General features: G+C 52.3%; 1 protein-coding gene across 3 annotated transcripts; it reads left to right on the top strand.

The window, feature by feature from the left end:
* Positions 1 to 371: 371 nt before the first annotated feature.
* URM1 (ubiquitin related modifier 1) lies at positions 372 to 27,227 on the top strand. Of its 3 annotated transcripts, XM_063635936.1 has the most exons (6): positions 372 to 635; positions 7,418 to 7,570; positions 13,634 to 13,745; positions 24,294 to 24,375; positions 25,729 to 25,777; positions 26,134 to 27,227. In XM_063635936.1, the coding sequence occupies exons 1-6, from the start codon at positions 387 to 389 to the stop codon at positions 26,200 to 26,202; spliced, it is 714 nt and encodes a 237-aa protein (XP_063492006.1). In that variant the 5' UTR covers positions 372 to 386; the 3' UTR covers positions 26,203 to 27,227. The 3 variants fall into 3 exon arrangements, with proteins under 3 accessions (XP_063492006.1, XP_055126923.1, XP_055126922.1); XM_055270948.2 differs by lacking the exon at positions 372 to 635 and having other exon boundaries at positions 7,422 to 7,570; positions 13,675 to 13,745; XM_055270947.2 differs by lacking the exon at positions 372 to 635 and having other exon boundaries at positions 7,422 to 7,570; positions 13,675 to 13,745; positions 25,729 to 27,227.
* The last annotated feature ends 521 nt before the right edge of the window (positions 27,228 to 27,748 follow it).

Genomic DNA, 27,748 nt, shown 5'->3' with positions numbered 1-27,748 from the left:
CCTCAGTGTTCCCATCTGCAAACTGTTCTTCCAGGAGAGGCTGGAAGGGGCCAGCCTCATGCGCTCCCGGAGGTCCAGCTGCCCTCGGGACAGGCAAGTGGCTGTCCAGGCCACTGCGTGGTGTATCACTTTCAGTTCCTGGGAAGAAGGTTAAATACCTCCGAGGAGCCCATTGAGGCTGCGGCAGCAAAGGAGGGGGTGACCGAGTGACTTTCAAAGGGGCCTGAAATGCGTAGCCGGCCCCTCCCCGCCCCGAGGAGGGGGCCCTGCTTCCTCCTGGCCTAATGATATTCTGGGCTCAGCCCTCGTCTTTGGCGGCAGTTTAACCCGAGCCGGGGCGGATTTCTTTCCCACTGATCTCAGCTTGACACCCAATTAGCACAAGAATGGGAGGAGGAAGCCTGCGAGAGGCGCCTCCCAGCCTCCCGGGGCGCGCGAGGGGAGCAGGCGGGAAGACAAAGGACAGCAGGCAGGGGGGTACCCGCGCCCTCGCCTCCCCAACCGACCGCGCCATTGTCTCCCTGCGAGCTTCAGAGAGGACGGAGGCCTACGCCCGGGCTGCCCGGCCTGCTGGAGGGAGCAGGGAATGGGGCCCAAGCCCCTGTTCTGTGTGGACCCAAAGGGAAAGCATTTGGGTGAGGCTAGTCCAAGGGGAGGCAGTGAGGTCAGTGTATAAGGGGCAGGGATCCCAAGGGCACAAAAGCCTGGGGCTGAGGCCTTACGGGTACTCAGGCAAGCCACCGTTTGGAGCTTCAGTGCTCTCATGTGAAAAAGGGATCACGAAGAGGCCCTGTGAGGAGTCAATTAGGGGGTGCATGTAATGCACCTGGCAGGTGCAAAGTGGGCGTGCAATAAATAATCTTTGAAAGATTGCCGGGCGCGGTGGCTCAAGCCTGTAATCCCAGCACTTTGGGAGGCCGAGGCGGGCGGATCACGAGGTCAGGAGATCGAGACCATGGTGAAACCCCGTCTCTACTAAAAAAAAAAATACAAAAAATTAGCCGGGCGTGGTGGCGGGCGCCTGTAGTCCCAGCTACTCGGAGAGGCTGAGGCAGGAGAATGGCGTGAACCCGGGAGGCCGAGCTTGCAGTGAGCCGAGATTGCGCCACTGCACTCCAGCCTGGGGGACACAGAAAGACTCCGTCTCAAAAAAAAAAAAAAAAAAAGAAAGATTATGGGTGAGGCCGGGCGCAGTGGCTCACGCTTGTAATCCCAGCACTTTGGGAGGCCGAGGCGGGCGGATCACGAGGTCAGGAGATCAAGACCACGGTGAAACCCCGTCTCTAATAAAAATACAAAAAAAAAAAATTAGCCGGGCGTGGTGGCGGGCGCCTGTAGTCCCAGCTACTCGGAGAGGCTGAGGCAGGAGAATGGCGTGAACCCGGGAGGCGGAGCTTGCAGTGAGCCGAGATTGCGCCACTGCACTCCAACCTGGGCAACAGAGCGAGACTCCATCTCAAAAAAAAAAAGAAAGAAAGATTATGGGTGTTATGCTAATATCGTTACTAACTAAAGGGTGGAATGGGGTAGGCTTGGGTTAGAAGGAAGAACTTTATCAGTGATAGCTGGGCATCCACAGAGTGGGCTGGTTTACCCAAAGAGCTTACCAATCTCTGGGCTATGCCAGGAGAAGCTGGAGGACCACCTGCCTGGGAGATTGCAGTAGGCAGGCAGTGTCTCTGGCCCTGTGCATAGACTCCCAACACCTGCTTTAAACTTGGGCTTCCATGTGACTTCCTGTGGGAAGCCTTCCCGGACCCCAGGACTAAGTTGGGGACCTCCTCTGGTTCCCACAAGCCCCGTGTTCTCCCTCCATAGCATGGATTGCTCTGTCTTCTGTGGTTCCCTCTATGTGGTCTCCTTGAACATCAGCCCCAGGAGGGCAAGGAGACCCACAGGTTTTGGGGTTTTGTTTTGAGACGGAGCCTGGCTTTGTCGCCCAGGCTGGAGTGCAGTGACACAATCTCGGCTCACTGCAACCTCCCCTTCCTGGGTTCAAGCGATTCTCCTGCCCCAGCCTCCCAAGTAGCTGGGATTACAGGTGTGCTCCACCACACCTGGCTAATTTTGTATTTTTAGTAGAGATGGGGTTTTGCCATGTCCAGGCCGGTCTCGAACTCCTGACCTCAAGTAATCCACCCACCTCTGCCTCCCAAAGTGCTGGGATTACAGGCGTGAGCCACCACACCTGGCCTACCGACAGGTTTTTTTTGGTGGTGGTGTTTTGTTTTGTTGTTGTTGTTGTTGTTGTTGTTGTTGTTGTTTTTGAGATGGAGTCTCGCTCTGTCGCCCAGGCTGGAGTGCAGTGGCGTGATCTCGGCTTACTGCAGGCTCCGCCTCCAGGGTTCACGCCATTCTCCTGCCTCAGCCTCCTGAGTAGCTGGGACTATAGGCGCCCGCCACCATGCCCGGCTAATTTTTTTTTGTATTTTTAGTAGAGACGGGGTTTCACCGTGTTAGCCAGGATGGTCTCGATCTCCTGACCTCGTGATCCGCCCGCCTCAGCCTCCCAAAGTGCTGGGATTACAGGCTTGAGTCACCGCGCCCGGCCAACCGACAGATTTTGTTCATCATTGTGTTCCCAGCAGCAACACTGGCCCCGCTGTGTAATAGGTTCTCAGTGAATGTTGTCAGGTGGATGAAGCTCTTCCAATGCTCCCATGTGCTCCTTCCAGCTCTGGGAGGCAGCTTCCAGGTCAGAGGACACGGAGGTGGGTTGGAATCAGAGGCTGTAAAGGGCTCTGTATGCCTTCTAGGTAGGCCCTTAGCTTGTTGGCAAAGGGAAGCCATTAAGTGACTTTGAGCAGGGGACTGATATCACTCATTCATTTACTCATTCAGCAAGCTCTTGGCAAACCCCCATAGAGTACAAAGTTCCGCACTACCTGCTATAATCAAAGATGAATCAGGAAAAGTTTCTGCCCAGAAGGAGCTTACAGTCCAGTAGAAGAATCTTAGAATATGTTTGCATAGAAGACCTTAGAAGATCATTTGGTCCCAAACCTCTTCACAGAATAGGGAAACTGAGTTCCACAGAGGGATGGGTCACATGGCATGGTGAGGGTGAGGCTTTCTGTGTACCACATGAGTCCTCCGCTTTCCCAGGACCAGGGCAGTGTCTCATTTGTCCTTGTTTTATAGGAACAGGGCCTGGCACATTGAAGGGGCTCAAAGCTGTCCATGGAGTTGATTTGTACAATGAAGCCAAGGCCAGAGGAGGTGGGAGGCAGGTAGGCCAGAGAGGAAGCAGGTGCAGGTGAGGTGATGAGCTGGAGGACGGGGGAGGTATGCTAAATTAGAAGGGAGATTTGGCCAGGTGCGGTGGCTCACGCCTGTAATCCCAGCACTTTGGGAGGCTGAGGCAGGCGGATCACGAGGTCAGGAGATTGAGACCATCCTGGCTAACACGGTGAAACCCTATCTCTACTAAAAATACCAAAAATTAGCCGGGCATGGTGGCAGGCGCTTGTAATCCCAACTACTCGGGAGGCTGAGGCAGGAGAATGGCGTGAACCCGGGAGGCGGAGCTTGGAGTGAGCTGAGATCGCACCACTGCACTCCAGCCTGGGCGACAGAGTGAGAGTCCATCTCAAAAAAAAAAAAAAGAAGGGAGACTCATCCAAATTTGGTGACTGTTTGGATATGAGAGAGGGAAAATTAGGGTAATTTGGGTGTTTACTTGAGTGTTTTGGTGGGTGTTAGTGGTATTCCTGAGATGGGGAACGCAGAGAGAATCTGTTTTGTTTTGTTTGTTTTGAGACGGAGTCTAGCTCTCTTGTTGTGCCACTGCAGTCCAGCCTCCCGGGTTCAAGCAGTTCTCCTGCTTCAGCCTCCCAAGTAGCTGGGATTACAGGCGTGCACCACCACGCCTGGCTAATTCTTGTATTTTTAGTAGAGATGGGTTTCACCATGTTGGCCAGGCTGGTCTCGAACTCCTGATCTCAAGTGATCCACCTGCCTCGGCCTCCCAAAGTGCTGGGATTACAGGCATGAGCCATTGCGCCCAGCTGAGAGAACCTGTTTTAGGAAAGAGGCACTGTGCCAAGAACTTACTCAGTCCTCACTACAACCCTATGGGGTTGGGATGTTATTATCCCCATTTTACAGATGAGGAAACTGAGGTGCAAAGCTGTTAAGGGACTTGCCCAAAGACACAGCTAGAAAGTAGTAAGACCTAGATATATTAATTTTTAATTTTAATTTTTATTTGAGACAGTCTCACTCTGTCACCCAGGGCTGGGGTGCAGTGGTGTAACCTCCACCTCCCAGCTCGTGCCTCAGCCTCCTGAGTAGCTGGGACTACAGGTGTGCACCACCATGCCTGGCTTTTGGTAGAGATGGGGTTTCATCATGTTGCCCAGGCTGGTTCTGAACTCCTGGCCTCAAGCAATCCATCCACCTTGGCCTCCCAAAGTGCTGGGATTACAGGCATGAGCCACTGTGCCTGGCCGGGGCCTGCATATAAAGCTGGCAGTTGTACTCCTGGATCTTTACAAAAACTTTTTTTAATTAAAAATTCTTTGGCCAGGCCAGGTGCAGTGGCTCATGCCTGTAATCTCAGCACTTTGGGAGGCCGAGGCGGGCAGATCACCAGGTCAGGAGTTCGAGACCAGCCTGGCCAACATGGTGAAACCCCCGTCTCTACTAAAAGTACAAAAATTAGCCAGGATGATGGCGCATGCCTGTAGTCCCAGATACTCGGGAAGCTGAGGCAGAAGACTCTCTTGAACCTGGGAGGCGGAGGTTGCAGTGAGCCGAGATCATGCCACTGCACTCCAGCCTGGGTGACAGAGCAAGAATCTGTCTCAAAAACAAAAAAAAAGGCCGGGCACGGTGGCTCACGCTTGTAATCCCAGCACTTTGGGAGGCCGAGGCGGGCGGATCACGAGGTCAGGAGATCGAGACCACGGTGAAACCCCGTCTCTACTAAAAATACAAAAAATTAGCCAGGCGTGGTGGCGGCCGCCTGTAGTCCCAGCTACTCGGAGAGGCTGAGGCAGGAGAATGGTGTGAACCTGGGAGGCGGAGCTTGCAGTGAGCCGAGATCACGCCACTGCACTCCAACCTGGGTGACAGAGCGAGATTCCGTCTCAAAAAAAAAAAAAAAAAATTTTTTTTTGGCACAGTGTGGTGCCTCACACCTGTAATCCCAGCACTTTGGGAGGCCAAGACAGGCAGATTGCTTGAGCCCAGGAGTTTGAGAGTAGCCTGGGCAACATGATGAAACCCTGTCTCTACAAAAAAATTTAAAAAATTAGCTGGGCGTGGTGGACCAGAAGGAAGGAAGGACTTTATCAGTGCCTGTGGTCTCAGCTACTCTAGAGGCTGAGGCAGGAGGTTCCCTTGAGTCCAGCAGTTCAAGATTACAGTGAGCTGTGATCATGCCATTGCACTCCAGAGTCTCACTCTGTCACCCAGGCTGAGTGCAATAGCATGATCTCGGCTCACTACAGCCTTGACCTCCAGGTTCAGGTGATCCTCCCCTCTCAGCCTCCTGAGTAGCTGGGACAGGCACACTCCACCATGCCTGGCTGATTTTTTAAGAAACATTTACAGACATAGGGTCTTGCTGCGTTGCCCAGGCTGGTCTCAAACTCCCAGCCAGAAGCAGTCCTCTTGCCTTGGCCTCCCAAAGCATTGGGATTACAGGTGTGAGTCACCACACCCATTCCACCTGAACTCCTAGATCTTAACTGTTACATCATTCTGCCCTTAACCACTAGGCTACACCATCATCCTCTACCAATGCTGAGTTCAGTTTTGGAAGTGTTGGTGTTTAGATACCCATGGGACATCTACTTCATTCCATTTCTTTTTTTTAGCGTCTTACTCTGTCGCCCAGGCTGGAGTCCAGTGGCACGATCTCAGCTCACTGCAACCTCTGCTGCTTCCTGGGTTCAAGGCATTCTCTTGCCTCTGCCTCCGGAGTAGCTGGGATTACAGGAGACTGCCACCATGCCTGGCTAATTTTTGTATTTTTAGTAGAGACGGGGTTTCACCATGTTGGCTAGACAGGCCTCGAACTCCTGACCTCGTGATCTGGCCATCTCGGCCTCTCAAAGTGCTAGGATTACAGGCATGAGCCACCGCGCCTGGCCAACTTCATTCCATTTCTGCCCTGGGCTTTTTTTTTTTTTTTTTGAGACAGAGTCTTGCTCTGTCACCAGGCTGGAGTGCAGTGGCTCGATGTCAGCTCACTGCAACCTCCACTTCCCGGGTTCCAGCGATTCTTCTGCCTCAGCCTCCCGAGTAGCTGGGACTACAGGCACATGCCACAACAACTAGCTAATTTTTGTATTTTTTTAGTAAAGACAGGGTTTTGCCGCATTGGCCAGGATGGTCTTGATCCCTTGACCTCGTGATCCACCTGCCTCGGCCTCCCAAAGTGCTGGGAGTACAGGCGTGAGCTACCGGGCCTGAGCTTTTGCAACAGGCTCCAGTGGTCTCCTTGTCTCTTTCCTTATTCCCCTCAAATCATTCTCCATATTGCAGCCAGAAATTATATTTTAAAACACAATTCTAAAATGTCACTGTCTCCCAAAACCCTTCAGTAGTCTCCCACTGCTCCTAGAGACTGAAATGTTTATCTGCTTACAAGACAGGGGTTGGCCCCTGCGCACCTTTGCAGCTCCATCTCTAGATGGATGAAAGTCAGGCTCCCTAACTTCCACCTTCCTCTCCGTGTTCCAGCATGTTCTCACCCAGACCCTCTGGGCCTTTTGTCCTCCTCACTGGAATGCTCCTAGAGGTTTCTCTCCCCTCATAGCCACCTAGTTTACTCAGGTTTTAGAGCTCAGCAAGTCCAGTCTACTCAGTTTTCTTTTTGAAGTTCCTGTAACTTCAGTTCCTTTATTTAAGTTTGAGGTTGTATATGTCTTAGTATGCTTATTTGATTACAGTTAGTCTCCCCGCTAGACTGTGAGTGCCCTAAAGGCAGGAACTTTGCCCATCCCCTTTACCACTAGCACCGATCAAAATGCCTGGCACAGGGAGGCGCAATGAACAGCTGTTGAACAAGTGACTTCCAAATCGACAGCAAAGGGGGCGGCTGGATAGCGAGTCGCCCGCTCAGAAGAGATTCTGGGTCGGAAATAAAGATCTGGGAGTCATTTATAATTCCAACCGGACGAGTGGATGGGCTCGCCCAAGCGGTGTGCAGACTGAACAGATTCTAACTCAAGCAAGATAAGCAGTTACGTGGCTCACAGTCACGTCACAAAAATCCTGGGGGCTCTCCTCCGCCTGCTTGTGGTCCCGTACAAGGCGCTTCCCACCCTGGGTCTCTGAGCCCAGTCGGTGAAAGACGGAAGGAGATCGATTCACAGCCCCAACAGCTTCAGTGATATTCCCTCTGCCACCCCTTACCCTCCCCTCCCCTCCCCTCCCCTCCCCTCCCCTCCATGACTTCCTCCAACAGCTGACGAAGCTGGATCCCTGGGCACCGCCTCTTCCGTCTGCGGCGCCCGGAGGCGCCCGGAAATTTGCGGGCGCGCCGGAAGTTGAGGGGAGTTTCTTGCGAGCTCGGCTTCCTCAACATGGCAGCGCCCTTGTCAGTGGAGGTGGAGTTCGGGTGAGTCACAGAGCTGGGGCGCCGTGGGGATGGATTGAAGTCGTCGGGCCCAGAATTCCTTTCCTTCTGCCGTGGGGCCTGACACGGCCGAATCACTGGGTGTCCCAGTGCCCGCTGTGAGCTACGCTACCCGCCTAGGAGAGTCTGAGAGGCCAGTCTCCCTTGGCAGTGAGGCCGTCTGTCCGGAAATAGAGGCGCACACTGGGAGGGACATGCTCTCTGTGTACCCTTCGGTGCACTGTGCTCCGCCGGAGTCGAAGGTCGTGACTGTTAGGAGGCAGCCTCTCTATCTTCTTTTCCATTCCTATCTCGGACCAATCCCATCTGTCTGGCATCTGAGCTCCTAGAACCTAGAAGGACCACTCTCCACCCACTGATTTCATTCTTTGGGCAGCAGTTTCTTTTTACACTGTTATTAAGGTCTTGTTTCTCGTGGGATGTAGTGGCCAGGGCGGGACTTTTTTCTTTTTCTTTCCCAAGATTTGAGGATGCTAAACAGACCTCAGCCTCCTTCAGGACAGTCAGTAAACTTGGCTGAGTGCCTTCTGCAGAACTTGAGTCAGGTGGAGAGACGGGGACAAATAAGAAATCACACTGAAGGGAACTAACAGGGACAGTATAGTATACACAAGACGAAAAATGCAGAAATTGCGACACACACCAATTACTGAAGAAACGCAGAGCAGGGAGGAAGCCTACCCAAGGCACTATTTTGTGCTTTCTACAAACAGATTTGTCATATGGTTTTAAAGCTGAGATAAACTGCAGAGCTTAGAGAGAAGGCAAAGAAACAGGCCTTGAAAGATGGGTGGTGTACTTTGCAGTATCACGTGGAAAAGAGGGAATAGGTAGGGGTGTGTGTGTGTGTGCGTGCGTGTGTGTGTGTGTGTGTGTATAGATAAACAAGCCAAGGTCTATGTGAAAGGAAAAGTCCGGGATGGGAATCTAAAACCTCTGCCCAGTGCCTTCTCATTGGATGCCTCCCATTTCTTTCATGTTTTCCTTTAATTGGGTAGTTCATTCACCAGCCATTTATTGAGTGCCTACCATGTGCCAGGCAGCAAGCCAGACACTGAGGATACAAAGATAAATAGAAGTCTGTCCGTGCCCTACAGCGTTCAGCATTTCTGCCCCTTGGAAGGGGGGTAAGTCTCATGACTAAGTGCATTTTAATTGATATCATCTGGCTGCTTGGATCCAATTAGAACTGTATTGGTCTGGACTCCTCACTGTTTTGCCTCACTGACCCTTGGCCCGGCTACACTCCCCAAAGCCTGGGATTCTAGGAGGATCCCTGCTTCCTTGACATGCCTCAGCAGAGCTGGAAAGAGAGAAGCCACAGACTGCTGTGTTAAGATTTATCTGGGCCAGGCATGGAGGCTCATGCCTGTAATCCTAGCACTTTGGGAGGCTGAGGCAGGAGGACTGCTTTAGCCCAAGAATTCGAGACCAGCCTGGGCAACATGGGGAGACTTCATCTCTACCAAAAAAAAAAAAAAAAAGATTTATCTGCGGACAACTTGCCTTTCATCCTCATGAGTCAGACATGGTCTTTGTTTATCAAGAATGTCTCTGCTAGGTACTGTGCTAGCTCAGTGGGGAAGTCATGTGAGGAAGATGGGGCCATTGCTCTCCAGAGCTTACACACCAGCACAATTGCCCTTTTTCTGACCCAATCATCTCTAACTTCAGTCTCCCTTACCTCCAAGAGCAATAATGACCCCTGGCAAGGCAGCACAACATTCCTCCACCCACCTACCTTCTATCACCTCCTATCACAGCACAGCGTTCTATGAAAATTGCAGCTTCTCAGGAAGCAGGAATGCCCAACATGATGCTCAACCCAGGTTCCTTCTCTCTTTGTCCTTGTGTTGATGTGCGTTTTTGCCCTGACCTTTCTTTCATTTCCTATGTATCTTAGCAGACATGATTCACCCTTATCCAGAACTGGAGCAAATTTGCAAAGGCTAACACGCCCATCATTTTCTCCCTTTTGTCCCTTAGTGGCCCCACTCCCACTCCAGTCCTGGAAGAGTCTCCCTCCTGAGCAGGTATAGTCCTCTTTGCCCTACCAGCTCCTCCAGAGACCCTCTGAAAGGCCCCTAACACCTACCTTCTTGTCAGTGACCAGGTCTGCCACCCTTTGTCTTCCCCCTGAACTGTTCTCAGCAGAGTGTTTTCTCAGGTCACGCAGGATTCAAAGTATGTAATATAGTTGTGTTTTGTGTCCCTGTGGTCCATGTTGTAAAGGCCCAGATATGGAATTCTGTCTGTCCCACCCCTCTTCCTCCTTCCCAAGTTGGGGAGGTATTGGCAAAAGGAGGGAATGTCATTGAGGTCAGAGAAGAACTGGGAGAAATGGGCATTTCCTTTCCTTTAGCAGATATCTGTTGAGTGTCTACCATGTGCCAGGCCCTGTTTTAGGCAGAGCTTGCAGCCCAGCAGGTGGAGAGGAAGTAAATAAACAAAATATATATGTACATGTATATATATGTGTATATACAGAAGATTAAAAGATGAAGATACATCAGAAAAAGTGAAGGCGGTTTTGAGAATATCTATACCTGTCACTGGTATCTACAAACACATCCACCAAGAATTGGGGGGTGGAAGGAAGATGGAGATATGTCAGTTGAGTTTGGATAGCAGATCTTATAAGACATAAGAGAGTCTGGCCTTGGGTCTCTCCTGGGCTAGAACAGGCCCCTTGTCTGTCTCCCTGAATCACTCTTGAGGCTGGGCATGCACCTTCCCCCACTCCAGATGTGCTGACAGCAGAAATGCCAACCCCTCCCTTGAGGGCCAGTGAATTCAGCAGTGACAGGTCACTCTGAGCAAGACTGGTTCTCCCTTCATCCACTTGTAAAGGGAAAAACAGCCTCGGCCTCTGAGCCTGGCACCACCAGGTTTGGCCAGTCTTGGTTGTTTGCCTGAGTCCCAGTGCCTTCAGTTCTCATCCCTCTTCTCTGACCCCCAACTCCTGAGCCCCTTGCCTGTCACCCTCCCCCACCCCAGCTGCTGCATGTGCCAACCCCCACCCAGGAGAAAACGAGGCTCTTGGAAGGGGATAAATGGAGGCTCTGTGCAGGCTTGCAGCTGAAATGGCCCTGTGCGCGGCCACAGATGGGCCTCCTCTCCCCCTCCACATTTCTGCATCAACAAAGCGTGACCTTGTTTGGATGACAGTCGCCCCATGTTTTCCCCATGACAATGCTTGCCTTGCCTTTGCCTCCCAGCGGGCTGTCTCAGGACATCTCTGTTCCCTGAAATTGGGAAAGGGTGGTGGGGTAGAAGACATCGCATCCTTCAAAAGTCTGGTAAGGCCTTTTCAGTTAAGATCCACAAGAAGTCTGAGATGGGAATCGGGAGACCCAGAGGGAGAAGCAGCATGGGGCGCTGAAAGAACCCTGGCACTCATCTCAGAAGCCTCAGCTTCTGGACTTGGCTCCAATCATCTGTGCAGTCCCCGCCTTCTCTTGGCCAGGTGCTGGGACACAGAAATGAACCAAACTCTGCCCTCAAGAGGCTTTCTGACCTTTGAGAAGTCCTGTTTTTTTCTAACCAGCCTGCTGGTGCTAAGCAGGAATCAGTTAGACTCAAATTATAGTTCAGCCCCTGCCTGTCTAACCTTGGACAAGTTAGTTGCTTAACCTCTCTAGGCTTGAGTCTGCTTTTCTATCAAAGTGAGTTAATAATATCTACCTCCTCCCTTCTTCCCTGGGACTCCCTGAGGATGAAATGAGATGAGGAACATCTTATAAATGGTGAGGCGATGTGAACAGTTGTTCCTAGTTGATGCCAGGCCCCATGGACTCTCAGCCTCCAGCACTGTGATGTGCCCACCAGGTCAGCAGCAGGTGGCATGGGCAGGAGCATTTCAAACCATCATCTAGCCAGAGGAAACCCCTAGATGCACAGGGTCTCCAGAGTGCCTCACAGTGGCTCCTCAACATTTTTCCAGATGGAAAGCCTGAAGCTTAAGATTGAGTCAAGGCCAGGCATGGTGGCCCACGCCTATAATCCCAGCACTTTGGGAGGCCAAGGCAGAAGGATTGCTTGAGCCCAGGAGTTCAAGACCAGCCTGGGCAATATAGTGAGACCTCATCTCTGTTATAAAATATTTTTTAATTATTATTAGTTTTGAGATAGGATCTCACTGTGTCGTTCAGGCTGGAGTACAGTGGCGTGACCTTGGCTCACTGCAGCCTCAACCTCCCAGGCTCAGGTGATCCTCCCACCTCAGCCTCCCAAGTAGCTGGGACTACAGGCGCACACCACCATGCCCACCTAATTTTTGTACTTTTTGCAGACACAAGGTGTTGACATGTTGCACAGGCTGCTCTTGAACTCCTGGACTTAAGCCATCCTCCCTCCCCTCTCAGCCTCCCAAAGTGCTAGGGTTACAGGTGTGAGCCACTGTGTCTGGCCCCCAAAGTATCTTAATAACAAAGAAAAAAGAAGATTGAGTCACACATCTAAGGTCTCAACATAGGAGAGGTGAAGCCTGGGCTTCACATTGGGGCCAGCAGCTCCAAAGGCTGTGTTCTGCACCTGTGTGGTAAGCTGCCTCTCTAGAAGGCAGAGGAGTAAAAACAAGAGTCTGCAAATTTGGGTACTTGATTTTTTTTTTTTTTTTAATAATTAGAGACAGAGCCAGGCATGATGACTCACAACTCTAATCTCAGCACTTTGGGAGGATTGCTTGAGCCCAGGAGGTCAAGACCAGCCTGGACAACATAGGGAGACCCTGTCTCTACAAAAAATAAAAATAAAATTAGGCAGGTGTGGTGACACATGCCTGTGGTCCCAGCTACTTGGGGGCTGATGTGGGAGGTTTGCTTGAACCCAGGAGGTTGAGGTTGCAGCGAGCTGAGATCACGCTACTGCACTCCAGCCTGGGTGACAGAGTGAGACCTTGTCTCAAAAAATAAATAAATAGGCCAGGCACGGTGGCTCATGCCTGTAGTCCCAACACTTTGGGAGGCTGAGGCAGGTTGATCATGAGGTCAGGAGTTTGTGCCACTGAACTCCATGCTGGGTGCCAAAGCAAGACCTTGTCTCAAAAATAAATAATAATTTGCCGGGCACCTAATAATAATAATAATTACATAGAGACAGGGTGTTGCTATGTCACCAAGGCTCTATTTCACTGAGGCTCATCTCAAACTCCTGGCCTCAAGCAGTCATCTTGCCTTGGCCTCCCACAGTGCTAGGATTCCAGGTGTGAGCCACCACACCTAGCCGGTACTTGATTATTAGTAAAAATTATATCCTACGTTACCACATTAAAAGTCATATTTAGGAATTGGTCACTGGGGCTGGGCAGAGTGGCTTGTGCCTGTAACCTCAGCGCTTTGGGAGGCTGAAGTGGGAGGATTGCTTTAGGCCAGGAGTTTGAGATCAGCCTGGGTAACATAACCAGACTCCATCTCTACAAAAAATTTAAAGATTAACCTGGTATGGGCCAGGCGCGGTGGCTCATGACTAATCCCAGCACTTTGAGAGGCTAAGGTGGGCGGATCACCTGAGGTCAAGAGTTTGAGACCAGCCTGGCCAACATGGTGAAACCCTCTCTCTAAAAATACAAAACTTAGCCAGATGTGGTGGCTCATGTCTGTAGTCCCAGCTACTCGGGAGGCTGAAGCACGAGAATCGCTTGAACCTGGGAGGTGGAGGTTGCTATGAGCTGAGATCATACCACTGCACTGCAGCCTGGGCAACAGAGTGAGACTAAACAGAATAAAATAAAATTAAGTATAAACATAAATATTAATATAAAAAGTAGCCTGATATGGTGGCATGCACCTGTAGTCCTAGCTACTTGGGAGGTTGAACAGGAAGGTCTCTTGAACCCAGGAGTTCAAGGTTACAGTGAGCTATGATTGCACTACTGCATTCCAGCATAGGCGACAGAGTAAGAACCTATCTCTAAGAAAGAAAGGGGAAAAAAAGAATTAGTCGCTGCACCCAGGGTGTTTCTGCACCTTAGTCTCTGCTTCTCTCAGGCTTCATTACCAGCCCTACCCTCAGTTTTCTGTTTCCACTACCTCTTCCTATTTGCAGGAGCTCACCTGGCTGTCTTTTTCTCTGGTCCTCCTTTGCAGAGGTGGTGCGGAGCTCCTGTTTGACGGTATTAAGAAACATCGAGTCACTTTGCCTGGACAGGAGGAACCCTGTGAGTATTGGCTTTCTGAACCCCTCTCTTGGGGCCGTTGAACAGGAGTTGGTCCATGGGGAACACTCAGCTCCGTTCAGGCCTGTGTTCTGCACCCGTGTGCTAAGCTGCCTCTCTAGCAGGCAGAGGAATAAAAACAAGAGTCTACACGGCCGGGCCGGGTGGCTCACACCTGTAATCCCAGCACTTTGGGAGGCCTAGGTGGGCGGATCCCAAGGTCAGGAGTTCGAGACCAGCCTGGCCAACATGGTGAAATCCCGTCTCTGTTAAAAATACAAAAATTAGCTGGGCATGGTGGCACGTGCGTGTAATCCCAGCTACTCAGGAGGCTGAGGCAGGAGAATTGCTTGAACCGGAACCCGGGAGGTGGAGATTGCAGTAAGCCGAGATCACGCCACTGTACTCTAGCCTGGGCGACAAAGCAAGACTCCATCTCAAAAAAAAAAAAAAACTTGTTAATCTTTTTTGAACAAATATACACTGAGCACGTTCTGTGTAGCAGACCATGTGCTGATCACTGTGGAGACAGACATGAACAAGAGCCAGTCCCAGGCCAGGTGTGGAGGCTCACACCTGTAATCCCAGCACTTTGGGGGGCCGAGGCGGGCGGATCACTTGAGACCAGGAGTTCCAGACCAGTCTGGCCAACATAGCGAAATCCCATCTCTACTAGAAATACAAAAAATTAGCCACGCATAGCGGTGCGCGCTTGTAATCCCAGCTACTCAGGAGGCTGGGGCAGGAGAATTACTTAAATCTGGGAGTCAGAGGTTTCAGTGAGCCGAGATCACGCCACTGCACTCCAGCCTGGGTGGCAGAGCAAGATTCTGTCACAAAAAAAAAAAAAAAAAAGTCAATCCCTGCCTTTAATTTGGGAGGTTTTAAAGAATTAACTTGCAGATCTTTGGCTGGGTAACTGTCAGGATAGCCTAGGGGCTGGGGACCGGATATGGCAGGTGTTCAGATCTTTTGTAACCTTAGCAGTGGATTCTAGCAAGGGCTCAGGGATGGGATTCCAGTCTCCACCTATGACTGAGATACTTCTGGGGAGAAGAGGGCATCAGTTATATTAAGAGACAGGAAATGAGGTTCCTGGAGGTGGGCAGTAGAAAATGGTCAAGTCAGGCCAGGCGTGGTGGCTCACACCTTTAATCCCAGCACTTTGGGAGGCCAAGGCGGGCGGATCACGAGGTCAGGAGTTTGAGACCATCTTGACCAACATGATGAAACCCTGTCTGTACTAACAGTACAAAAATTAGCTAGCACAGTGGCAGGCATCTGTAAGCCCAGCTACTTGGGAGGCTGAAGCAGGAGAATTGCTTGAACCCGAGAGGCAGAGGTTGCAGTGAACCAAGATCGCACCACTGCACTCCAGCCTGGGCAGCAAGAGCAAAACTCCGTCTCAAAAAAAGAAAAAGAAATAAGAAAATAGGCCAGGTGTTGGCCGGGCACAGTGGCTCACACCTGTAATACCAGCACTTTGGGAGGCCAAGGCGGGTGGATCACGAGGTCAGGAGTTCAACACCAGCCTGGCCAAGATGGTGAAACCCCGTCTCTACTAAAAATACAAAAAAATTAGCCGGGCATGATGGCATGCGCCTGTAATCCCAGCTACTCCGGAGGCTGAAGCAGAGAATTGCTTAAACCTAGAGGGGCAGAGGTTGCAGTGAGCCGAATCATGCCACTGCACTCCAGCCTGGGCAACAGAGCAAGACTCCCATCTCAAAAAAAAAAAAGAAAAGAAAAGAAAATAAGCCAGGCACAGTGGCTCATGCCTGTAATCCTAACATTTTGGGAGGCTGAGTTAAGAGGATTACCTGAGCCCAGGAGTTTGAGACCAGCCTGGGCAACATGGCAAAACCTGGTCTTTACAAAAAAATAAAAAAATTAGCCAGGCATAGTGGCATGCACCTGTGTTCCTAGCTGTTTTAGAGGCTGATGCTGAAGGATTGCTTGAGCCCAGGAGATCGAGACTACGGTGAGCTATGATCACTGTTCTTCAGCCTGGGTGCCAGAGTGAGACCCTGTCTCAAAAAAAAACAAAAACAAAACCAAAAAAACATAAGCAGAATATGTATGGGGAGAAAAAAGAAAATGGTCAAGTGAGATTTGGCAGGATTCTTCTGGAACTGGACACACATCTGCCAGGAATCAATTATCATTGCTCAGATTCACTGGCTGCCACACCTCTCTGTCCCTCCCTCAGGTTGGAGAGCAGTGGCACAGGGTGGGGTCTGTCTGCCACACGTGGAGGCTGGGGGACACTTACTGAGGAGCAGGGCACTGCCCACATTGAGCTGGGAGGGGATTTGTGGCTGGGGTTTAGTGTCAGGATTGTGTGTCCCTGGTCGAGGAAGACATGGGATGCTAAAGGTGTCTGTTCCTTAGTTTGACAGATGGCCATGCAGCCTTGGGAGGGCACACAGTGCTCTCAGAAGAAGCTTCTCAAAGATTCAGTCTCAAAGACCTTGCCTGGAAGTTTATTAAAATATCGCAAGTTATTATTTATTTCCTCTGGAGTTTGTCTGACATGAAAACCCACAAATTTTCTTTTTTTTTCTTTTTTTGAGATGGAGTCTTGCTCTGTCTCCCCAGGCTGAAGTGCCGTGGTGCAGTCTTGGCGCGCTGCAACCCCCCACTCCTGGGTTCAAGCAATTCTCCCACCTCAGCCTCCCAAGTAGCTGGGATTACAGGCAGGCACCACAACACCTGGCTAATTTTTGTATGGTTTTTTTTGTTTTTTTTTTTTGTTGTTTTTGTTTTTGAGACGGAGTCTCGCTCTGTCGCCCAGGCTGGAGTGCAGTGGCGCGATCTTGGCTCACTGCAAGCTCTGCCTCCCGGGTTCGCGCCTTTCTCCTGCCTCAGCCTCCCGAGTAGCTGGGACTACGGGCGCCTGCCACTGCGCCCGGCTAATTTTTTGTATTTTTTTTTTTAAGTACAATTTCCATTTTATTTTTCTCCAGAGAATAGTCTGTCTTCAGTCTTTAAGAACTCAGGCCGGGCGCGGTGGCTCACGCCTGTAATCCCAGCACTTTGGGAGGCCGAGGCGGGCGGATCACGAGGTCAGGAGATCGAGACCATCCTGGCTAACACAGTGAAACCACGTCTCTACTAAAAATACAAAAAATTAGCCGGGCGTGGTGGTGGGCGCCTGTGGTCCCAGCTACTTGGGAGGCTGAGGCAGGAGAATGGCGTGAACCCGGGAGGCGGAGCTTGCAGTGAGCCGAGATCACGCCACTGCACTCCAGCCTGGGCGACAGAGCAAGACTCCATCTCAAAAAAAAAAAAAAAAAAAAAAAAAGAACTCAGCTCCTAACATGGGCTTTGGTGGGGGCATGGGGCAGCATCTGCAGGTCTAAATCAGGGTGAGGGTGTTCGGTCCTTGCGGGCTTCACAAGATCGATTCCTGACTACTTTGCCGTGAATTGCACAACTCACACAGTAATGTAGCTTCACATACAGCTTGGGAAGCATATAGACATCTAAGATGCTCGCTTCAGAAATGTCCCTGACTGCTGCGGCCTCCACTATGTTTCGAATGACGAATTTCTTTTTTTTTTTTTTTTTTTTTTGAGACGGAGTCTCGCTCTGTTGCCCAGGCTGGAGTGCAGTGGCGCGATCTTGGCTCACTGCAAGCTCCGCCTCCGGGGTTCACGCCATTCTCCTGCCTCAGCCTCTCCGAGTAGCTGGGACTACAGGCACCCGCCACCATGCCCGGCTAATTTTTTGTATTTTTAGTAGAGACAGGGTTTCACCATGGTCTCGATCTCCTGACCTCGTGATCCACCCGCCTCGGCCTCCCAAAGTGCTGGGATTACAGGTGTGAGCCACCGCCACCGCGCCCAGCCCCAAAGTACTTTATTCTTTCATGTAGTTGGTAAATCTATTTCGAGTGCCTTCTTTGTGCCATCACAGTACTAAGATATTCATTAGTGAGCAAAATAGATGTGGTCCTTGCCCTAGTAGAGTTAGCAGTGTAATGGGAGTGGAGCCAGGGAATAAACAAGTAAACAAATGAATGTATAACTGCATCATTACAACTTTTAGTAATTGGCATGAGGAGAACAAAAGGGTACTTGAATAGGACTAATAGGTGGTCAGCAGAGGTCTTTTTAAGGAGGTAACATACCAAGGCCAGGTGCAGTGGCTCACTCCTGTAATCCCAGCACTTTGGGAGGCCAAGGTAGGCGGATCACCTGAGGTCTGGAGTTCGAGACCAGCCAGGCCAACATGGTGAAACCCCATCTCTACTAAAAATACAAAAATAGCTGGGCATGGTGGTGGGCACCTGTAATCCCAGCTACTCAGGAGGCTGAGGCAGGAGAATCGCTTGAACCCTGGAGGTGGAGGTTGTAGTGAGCCGAGATCTTGCCACTGCACTCCAGCCTGGGCGCAGAGCGAGACTCCGCCCCAAAAACAAAAAACAAAACAAATAAAAGGTAGAAACTAAAATTTAGAGAAGTCAGAGGTCTCACCCCAAGTCATAGAGTTATTTAAATAGCGGAGTTGGGATTCAGAACTAGCTTTCAGTCCACTGAATTTCAGAGTCCTGGCACTTTGCCACTAACCCATCACCATCTATCCCGAGAGGCTCCCTGAATTACTCTAACATCTTATATTTTCCAGTTTTTACACTTTCCTTCCTTTATTTATTCATGAGTTCAACAGTTACTTATTTCAACTTTCAGATGACCCCAAGAGATAAGAGACCCCTAAAAGAGAAAGAGAAGGAGGAAGGGACCTGAGGCCTGTCCAGAGTTACCAAGTAGGGAGGCTGGGCTGGGACTCAGATTTTTTTATCCCTCATCTTCCAGCCACTGTTCAGGGAACAGGCAGGGGCCTATCCCCACTCTGGGAAGAAAGGAGGGGAGTGGGAGGGAAGGCACAGTGGCCCACTTAGTCTTTGGCCCCTTCGCTGTGAGTCCCTACACCTGGTTCCTGTTGTGCCCAGAGGCATGGGTCACGCAGCAGACCCATGGTAACCTAGGTTGGTGACCTAGGTCACCAACAGAGCTGGTTAGCAGCTGCCAGGCCTCACCCTGGCACATGTGAGCCCATCTGGGGGTCAGGGGCCTGGTGCTGCTAGGAGTCTTACCCTTCCCCCAAGTCCATGCCCAGATATGTCATCTGGCAGCCTTCCCAGCCTAGGGGCTGCCACTTGGCCAAGTGAGTCCTGGAGGTTCCAGCAGAAATAATAGCAGCCGTAAGATTTCAGAATGTGACACGCCTCACAAATGAGGGAACTCGTGGCTCCTAGGCCAGGGGAGAGCTTCCAACCCAGCCAATTTGGGAGAAATGATGAGCAAGCCCTGAGGGAGGGTGACTGCTGCGGGAGAGGAAGGCTGGCACGCGCAGTTGCACATCACTTATTCCTGCCAGCCTCTTTCTTCCCCATCTGTAAGATGGGAGGTTGGGCTCGCTTTGTACGTTATTGAGCTGGTTGTCTCTTTGACAGCTGTAAGAAAAGTTTCTTCAAGATCCAAGTATATACAATTCTGTGAAGCAGAGTATGCTGACCCAGTAAGAAGTTGTGCGAGAGGAGGGATGTCTTAACAGCCATCTCGCTGAAACGGCCAGGCAGGCACCCACCAGCTTAGGGTATTGCGGCTGCTGGGAGTTGGCCTCTGTGATTCAAGCATCCCTTTGACCCAAGGCCCCCTGCCCAGGCCCCAAGTGTAGACATGACCGCCTCACCTTTCTCTGCCTGTCTTCCCCTGCCCTGCCATTGTGCCTCCTCTGCCTGCTCCACTTGCGTTAAAGGGTGGCTGGTGAGGGAGGGCAGGAGCTGCAGGAGCTCCTGGGCGCTTTAAACTGCTTAGCATGCATTTCACAGCCTCTCTGGGGCCAGCTGTTCCTTTCTGTGCTCTCAGGGCCTGTTTGCTGATCCCCTCTCCACCTCCCCCCTCCTCACACCCCTCCCAGTCCCTGTGCAAAATTGCTTTTGAAAAGATCCACTTTCTGCTTAATTAAACAATGAGGAGGTCCCCTCGCACATCTGTAAACCTCCTTCTGAGGCCAGTTTAGCCCACAAACTGCTCCATTCTTACCTCCATTCACTTGTAAATGGCCCCTCTGATGTTCCCTCCACCCCCTCTCCTCTGTTACTCCCCCCTTGCCAGCTCTTTCTTTTCCCTTTTCAACTGAGGCCTGGGGTGGGCTCCCCGAAGAGCCCGTCTTGGAGCCTGGTGGACTTGGTGGGGACAGAGGCAGTTTAACCTGTGGAAGAGAAGACTTAGGGGATCCTTTCTTCCAAATCTGAAGGGCCATCCTGGGGAAGAGGGGGTGCATTTGTTGGCATGGTCCCCGTGGACCATTCAGGCCCAGTGGGTGGGAATGACAGGAAGACAGATTTCTGCTTGGGAGAAAAGAGCTCTTAACAATCAGAGAGCCGCTCCACAGAGGAGCTGACCTCCTGTCCCTGGAGGTGTTCAAAGAGGCTGGATGAGGGTCTGTTACGCCTGCGAGTCAATATCAGATACGACTTGGAGGTTGTTGCGTTTCAGTCCCACGAGGCTGAGGCTGACACCCTTTGGGGCCCTCCCACAGTGGGCAGTCAGTGTCCCCCAGAGGAGGACAAGTCCACTGGGGCAAGGGATTCTGGTGGAGCTTGCGTCCGTGCTCTCCACGATGGGTATCCTCCCTTTGGCAGCAGCCTTTAGAAGGTACTGGAGCCCAGAGGATGAGGAATCTGAAGTCACTGTGGGCTTACAGCTCAGAGCAGCCATCTGTTGAGTGTGTCCTGTGTGTGTGACACTGCCAGGCCTGCTATGGGCATTGTGCCTTACGTAATCCTCAGCAGCTCTTGGTGTTTGGATTATTATCCCTGCTTGTCAGAGGATGACACTGAGACAGCAAGATGAAGTGACTTCCTAGCTAAGGCCATCGAGCACACAGCCCAGGTCCTCTGGCTGTAGACTCAGAACTCAACCACTCCACCATAGAGCAGCAGCTCTCATCACCTGCTCTGCCCCCAATGGACAGGCCAGGTGCCAAGGCATCCTGCACTGGAAACCTTGTATTAGGTGCCCATCTCCCTCCTCTGGTGCTGTGTGCCCGGGGGCAGCCTGGCCGCCAGCACCTGCAGCCTCAGAGTGTCATTCCTACCACCTGGGTTGTACTGGGAGCATTGGCCAACCCCTACATCTTATGGGTTCAAACATCTAACATAGAAGGAAGGTCAGTATCTAGGACCCATCACTACTCTCCCAGTCCCCTCATTCCCTTTCCAGCTTCTGATGGGAAGATACGGGATGCCACAGAAAACCCCAGCCAGTCCCAGCACTATCTGATTAATGGTTGGCTTTACCTTGCCCTCTAAAGCTGGAGTGCCAGGCCACTGGGCAGAGCGTGCAGAAACCCAGAGAGCGCGAGGGGTATAGGTTCTTCCTCTGGATCCTGGAGTAATTACACGTTGATTTGCAGGGCACGGTGCTGAGAGCTTTGTATATATCGTCTATTTGATTCCCCACAATGACCCTATGAGACAATGTTAACATCCCCATTTTACAAAAAAAGGAAGCCGAGGCTCTAAGAATTCCTTACCTAAGGTCATAGAACTAGGAAGTGGTGGGGTCCAGCTCAAAACCAGGCCTTTCTGACTCCAGGGTCCATGCTCTTAATCTCTTTCTTCCTCCCTCCTTCCCTCCCTACCTCCCCAGTTGTCCATTCAAGTAATGGTAATGGTAGTGCCATACATTTGAGCTGGATCGTGATTCAAGTGTCCAGTCAGAGACACATGGAAGCACAGGCCTGGGCAGTGGGGCCTGGTTCCCAGGAAGCACATACCTGGGAGATACCACTGAGGTTCACTAGGAGGGAGAGGCCCCTATGGGAGCAGGCCTGTTCTCAAGGCCTGGCCCCATCTTCTGCTGAGCTTTTTACCTTCTCTGTTCTGCTACCTTGAACCTGCCCGTTCCATCCTGCCCCAGCCTTCCCATGTGTTATCCTTCTGTCCAGAATGCTCCCCACCCCACTCATCCTTCAGACCTGAGCTTCACTGTTTAACACCTTCAGTTAGGCCTCTCCTGATCCCAGATGAAGGAGATAGCATTTGTCACAACTAATTAAGTATGGTCTGTCTCCCCTGCTGGCCTCTAGCTCCCGGAGGGTAGGTCGCTCTGTGTCCCTCTTGCCCACTACCATCTCCCTAGCACCTTGCACATAGTAGCTGTTCAATAAATATTTTTCTCCTGTGTGATCACATGGGATCTCAGGAGGGAGACCGCCCCTGGTAGGAGAGGGAAGACAAGAGGACACAGAGTGGGAAGGTGAAAGTGAGAGTCTCCAGCCCCCATCTATCCCAGAGCCATCCATCCCCAAGCCACCAGCCCCTGACTCTGCTTAACCCTTCCTCCTCCCCTGGGCGCCTTTGGAAGCCGACCATCTGGCTTGGAGGCTATTTGCATATTGTCTGTGCCTCAGCAACCCTAGCAAGATGTCCCTGGGGGTGTGTTTCAGGCCAGGCCGAGTGGCCCTTGCATCCTGCGAAGGGAGCCATGAGTTCCCCCTCTCCCCACCCCCAAATCCGGGCATGGGGGAACAATACGGGTGGTGATGCGGTAGCCTCACCATGGTAACAGGCTATCAAAAATGTGGGCAGGCCTGGTTGGGGGGCCGGCAGAAGAGGGAGGGAGTGACCTCAGCAAATAGGAGCATCATGATAAATGAGCCTGCACTGGGCAGCAGACTCATCCCCCAGCTCGTCTCTCTGGGACTCCATGCTGGTGCTAACGTTTGGATGACCCCACCATGACCACTAGCCCTTCCCCCACCCCCAGGCCTATCTAGAGTGGAGCAGAAGCACCTTCCCTTTGGAGGGAGCCAGGGCTGTCCCCTAATTGAGTCCTGGTTCCATGCAAGCCAGGCACTGCCCAGACCTTCACGCCGCTTCCACACACACAGGCACACCCCCTCCCGCCAGGGCTGGCTGATGGATGTGTCAGACCCCGGTGACTCTATCGAGCGGCCGCAAGATATATGGGTTGGCGGCCCACCAGACAGTGCCAAGATGGAGGCCAAGGGGATTCAGAGCCAAGGGGAAACCTCTGAAACCCAGACCTCGGGGAGGAACCCAGCCAGGAGTCCAAGTGGGCGGCAGCTAGTTGGAGGCAGCATTTTCCCCATCCCATACCTGCTCCAGGGACCGTGAAGACTCCGATCTGCTTTGTTTAAAAGGAGACATTAAAATGGAAACGCGGCAGTCTCAGTCCATGGACACTTTGCCCATGGCCCTGTGCTTTGCTGGCGTACGATCCAGGCAAGTTGGCACCAAGCAAAGTGTACCATCCAGGCTGCAGGCCTGTCAGAGCGAGGGGTCACGCGTGCCAGCCAGCGTGCCTTAACTCCCTGCCCAAGGCTGGCGCTGTGTGTGCGTGCCACATTGCAGGCCCAGACAGGGCAGAGCAAAGTCTCCCTGAGTCCTAGCAGCCTTTCCCTTGCGTACACTCTGGACTCCAGGTGGGAAAACCAAGGCCTCACCTGGGACTTCTCCAGCTTAGCCCTGAGCTTTGTCTCAGGCATTAGTCCAGGACAGCAGACCCTTCTGGACACTGACTCGGGATGAGGGTGGTTAACCCCAACCCGTCTGCTGGCTTCCCAGAGGCGAGTTGTCTCCCTAGAACCTTTATCCTCAACTCGTCTAAGGGAATGAGAAGGAACTCCGCAGCCTCAGGAGAATGGCCCTGTGTCAGGGGCGGACAGTTGAGGACCATAGGCTTTGAGGTGTTTATAGAGCCACATTGCTGTGTGCTGTGGCGCGATACTGCTGCCCCTAGGAAAGGACAGGTGACCCTGGAGACAGGTGGCTCTGAGCCTCCACATGACATACAGAGAGACTGGTGGCTCCCCCAGAACCACAAGGAGGCAGATCTCAGTGTTAGCTGAGCAGGAGAGGCCCTGTCACCCGAACCTCTGGCCACCACTGGTGTGGAGGGCTCTGGAAGCGCGGGGTGGTGGCGGGGGAGTGGAGCAGGGATTTGTCAGCATCCCTAGCTGGTGAATGATCCTTCTCTCCCTCTGCCAGAGGAAATTAACTGATGTTATCAGCTCAGCAATTGTTTTTTTCCCCTCACAAAGGGAAATATATGCAGACCCCTCCAAGAGCAAAGCCGAGTCCTCCCCATCTGGGACTGGCTGGAGAGATAAAGGTGGAGGGGGCTCTTCAGGGTCCTCTCAGAAGTCCAGCCATGGCAGTTGGAGACTGGCTTCCAGGACTTGTGGGTAGGGGCCTGTCTCCTAACCCTTTAGATGCGACAGTCTTCCTGCCGTCTGCCTTGAATCCCCCCACTATAGGTAAATCCCATTGCCTCTTCTCCAGGACTTCAGCAGTGCCAGGTGCAGCTTTCTCTGAAGATTCACCTGGCAAGTCACTGGCCTGTCCTAACCTGTTTCCTCACCTTTGGAATCTACAAGTTCATGGGCCATCACAGCCTGGTCTAAAAGAAGCCCTCTAAACCCCGTGTATATTTCCTTCTGGGCCAGGCAAGGCTTTGGGGGGGAGCGGGTGCCATTTGGGTTTGACAAGAGCTTGTTCTGTGCATTCCTCTCCAGGGGACATCCGGAACCTGCTCGTCTGGATCAAGAAGAATTTGCTAAAAGAGCGGCCAGAGTTGTTCATCCAGGGAGACAGCGTGTGAGTCCCACTCCTCCCTTCCCTGAAGGGGGTGGAGGGAGGGACGGATATTTGAGCCCCCACCCTCGGGTTCAGTCCTGGCCTTCTCTGAATCCGGTTCTTCCCTTCTTCCTCCCTGACTCCTCCAGCTCTGAGATCTATTTTCAGTTTTCTTGTTACTAAACCAAACCCTTGAGGATTTTTAAAATCCCAGATGAAAGGAGCCTGGTGAATTTCTCAGAAAACTTGGATTCTGCCCTCTGGTTGCCACAGACTTGCTATGGGACCTTAGGCGACTTACTTCGCTTCTCTGGGCCTCAGTTACTCTCTACACAGAAAGTGCTGAGGAAAAAATGTAACTAGTACTACTGAAGAGCTAAATATTCTGTTTTATTTCATTGTAATTTAAATAGCCACATGCAGCTAGTAGATTACCATACAATGCAGCACAGGTCTAGAATTCCAAGGAGTCATTGACTCTGTGCGTGCACACACCCATGCACATGCGCACACACTCACTGGGGACACCCCATAGAAGCCCAGTGCAGTCTCTTTGGAAAGGATCCGGTTCCAGTTGCCAAGAAGTTACTTCTAAAACAAGGCCAGTCCCCCATGTGAAAGGTGGCCGGTGCAGTTGTGAGGCTCACTTATTTGCCTCGAAGCATAGGTCACTGTCAGGTCCTAGGGGATCAGCCCTCCTTCAGGTCATGGTCCAGTGGTCCTGGAGGCCACCTCTAAGGCCAGCAGTGCTCCTTGGGCTATTACCAGTGGGAGCCAGGCTAAGCTGCCTGACCAAATGTTGACCTACCCTGCCTTATGCCAGGCAGGACTACACGTGAGCATTGCCATGTGGCATGGCAACTGATTCGGAAGAGGCAAAACAGCCTTCTCTCCAGGATGGGCATGCAGAGGCCTAAAAAAAAGCCGAAGTTCTTTTCCAGGGCTAACGAGAGTAAGATTAGACCCCTGGAAAAGTCCCACTAATGGTTAGCATGACAGTGTGGCAAGCACTCCACACATATCAGCTCATTTCGTTTTCGTATAGGCCTTGTGGGATAGACACTGTCACTTATCCCATCTTCAGATGAGGCACCTGATACTCAGAAACAAAATGACCCGCCCACGGTCCGGGTGGTGGTGCTGGCTGGCATTTGCACCCATTTTCCATCTGGCTACAAAGACCATGCATGACTGTCTGACCTGGTTTCCTTCACACTCAGACCAGCCTCCCCTTCCTCGGAGATCTTTAGCCAGACCCCAGGAGGAAGGCTCCCCAGCACACTCTCCTGCAGCCCAAAGCTCTCAGCCTCTCTTCCTCTGTGCTACTGCCTCCTGCCTCTCACTCCCTGCTACTCATCACCATCTTTCCCACAGGCGGCCAGGAATTCTGGTGCTGATTAACGATGCCGACTGGGAGCTACTGGTCAGTACCTTGGGGGACATCCCTCCCCCAGCCCCTGCCCTTGCTGCTTCAGTGGGAAAGCCTTGGGCCTCTCCTCAGGCACATATAGAGTGGCTGGGTAATCCTCCACCCGACTCCAGCCCCACACTGAGGCTGCTGGAGTCTCCCTCTCCAGGTGAGGAAGGGATGGGTAGCTGGGGACATGGGAGTACCCCTCCATCCTGAAGATTTGCAAGTTGAGGTATAGGATACCCATTTTTCTGGTAGAGTCTGTGTCTTCCAGAGCAGCCAGTCCTCAGCCCCTGCTCTCCCAACTCCTGGGGTGGACCTGGGAAGGTGGCTCTGAGGGTCTCCCGCTCCCCTCTCTCCCGCACCAGGGTGAGCTGGACTATCAGCTTCAGGACCAGGACAGCGTCCTCTTCATCTCCACTCTGCACGGCGGCTGAGGGCCCTTCTCTGGGCCTGGGCACCCATAGAGGGGAGAACGAAGCAATCAGACATCCCCTTGGGCCCTGCTTCCAGGTCTCCCTGTCCCTCTTGCCTGCCTTCTTCCCTGCTCTGTCCCCCAAGCTCCCTCCAGGCAGGGAAAAGAGGCCAGGTGCTAAAAATGAGCCTTTCTCAAGCACGTGAGCAGCGTGAGCAGCGGAAGGCAGACGGTGCCAGAGCCCAGCACTCCTTTTTCCAGCAGCTGTGGTGGGGGAGGGTTCCCCTCTGGTTTGTCAAGAGTGGAAGGAGGCTCTGTGGCCAGGTGACCTGGCTGCCTTCCACTCCTTGTACCTCAGTCTAAACATGGAGTGGCCGCTGACAAGGTGCTCCAGCCCCAGAGCCAGCGTCTTCATGGGGAAGATGAATGGACCTGAGTAGCTGAAGGAAGGCCCCTCCCTACCCAAAGACTGGAGGCTTCTCAGCCTCAATTTCCCTGTCTGGACAGCTGAAGGCTCTGCCTGTCCCCCACTGCTATCAGTATGGAACCCCAGCTGGGGTCCCCTATTGAGTGTTGACTCCCGCCTCCCCCCCGACCGCCAGCAGCTGCTCCTCCAGCCACACCCCTCCTTCTGCTCCCCCCACCCCTAGCCCTTGACCCTGGCTGGCCTGCCCCCCCTCCACAGGCCACCAGATGGGCTCCTGAGACCCTCCCCAGGCTGCTTACAGCTCATTCTGCTGGGGGTAGAGATGAGGGGAGGGAGTAAGTTAAACCTTGGACTAGCAAGTAGAAGCCTGGGGAGATCCGTGTGCCTCAGTTTCCTCCTCTAGAACTGAATATTTATAGTGGCTGAAAACTGGGGAGATACTTGATGGTGCAAATGTCCATTTTCTCTCCCTTCCCACCTCCTGCAGGAAGCAGGATGGGGCAGGCAGCACCTGGTAGGCAGAGTGGTTTGCCCCTCCTCCCCTTCCCTTCTGGAAGTCTTGGGGCCTCAGTGCTTGCAGCAGCCGGCCTTGGGCAAATAAAAGACTAGGTTGTTTACTAGCCTTGCTTGGAGCTTCATCCTTGGAAAAAGGTGGCACCTCATATCCCCCCAGCCGTGGTCTGTGATACAACCTCTCCATCCTCAGCCTAGGGCCTCAGAGTTACCCTTCACCCAAAGAGGGGTGGGGGTGAACACTCAGACAATCTGAGAGGGGGTAGTCTATTAGAGCCATCTGGAGAAGGGGATGGCAGAGCCAGTTTGTGCTGACGGGTCTGGTGTCCCAGGACGCATCCCCACCCGTCTGTCCAAGGCTTTGTCCCACCAGCTGCAGCCAGCAGCCTCAGAACCCAAAATGGGGGTGTCGTAGATAAGACCGCTGAGCCCCCTTTCTGTGGTCTTTCCTTCCCATGACCTAGAGAAAAGAGCTTTGTTTGCTGGAGGGAGACCTCCAAAAAGAATTAGGGCACTAACATCCCACCAAAAGCGTCATCCCACCCAAAATGTTGCTTTTCATTCTATGTCAATAATTTAAGGTGGAATTTCTCTCCTCTCACCGTGTGGAGATGAAAGTGGCAAAAGG

Source organism: Symphalangus syndactylus, chromosome 3 (assembly GCF_028878055.3).
Source record: "Symphalangus syndactylus isolate Jambi chromosome 3, NHGRI_mSymSyn1-v2.1_pri, whole genome shotgun sequence".
Lineage (NCBI taxonomy): Eukaryota > Metazoa > Chordata > Mammalia > Primates > Hylobatidae > Symphalangus > Symphalangus syndactylus.
Note: the sequence above shows the minus strand (reverse complement) of the source record. Positions and strands in the feature narration are given on the sequence as shown.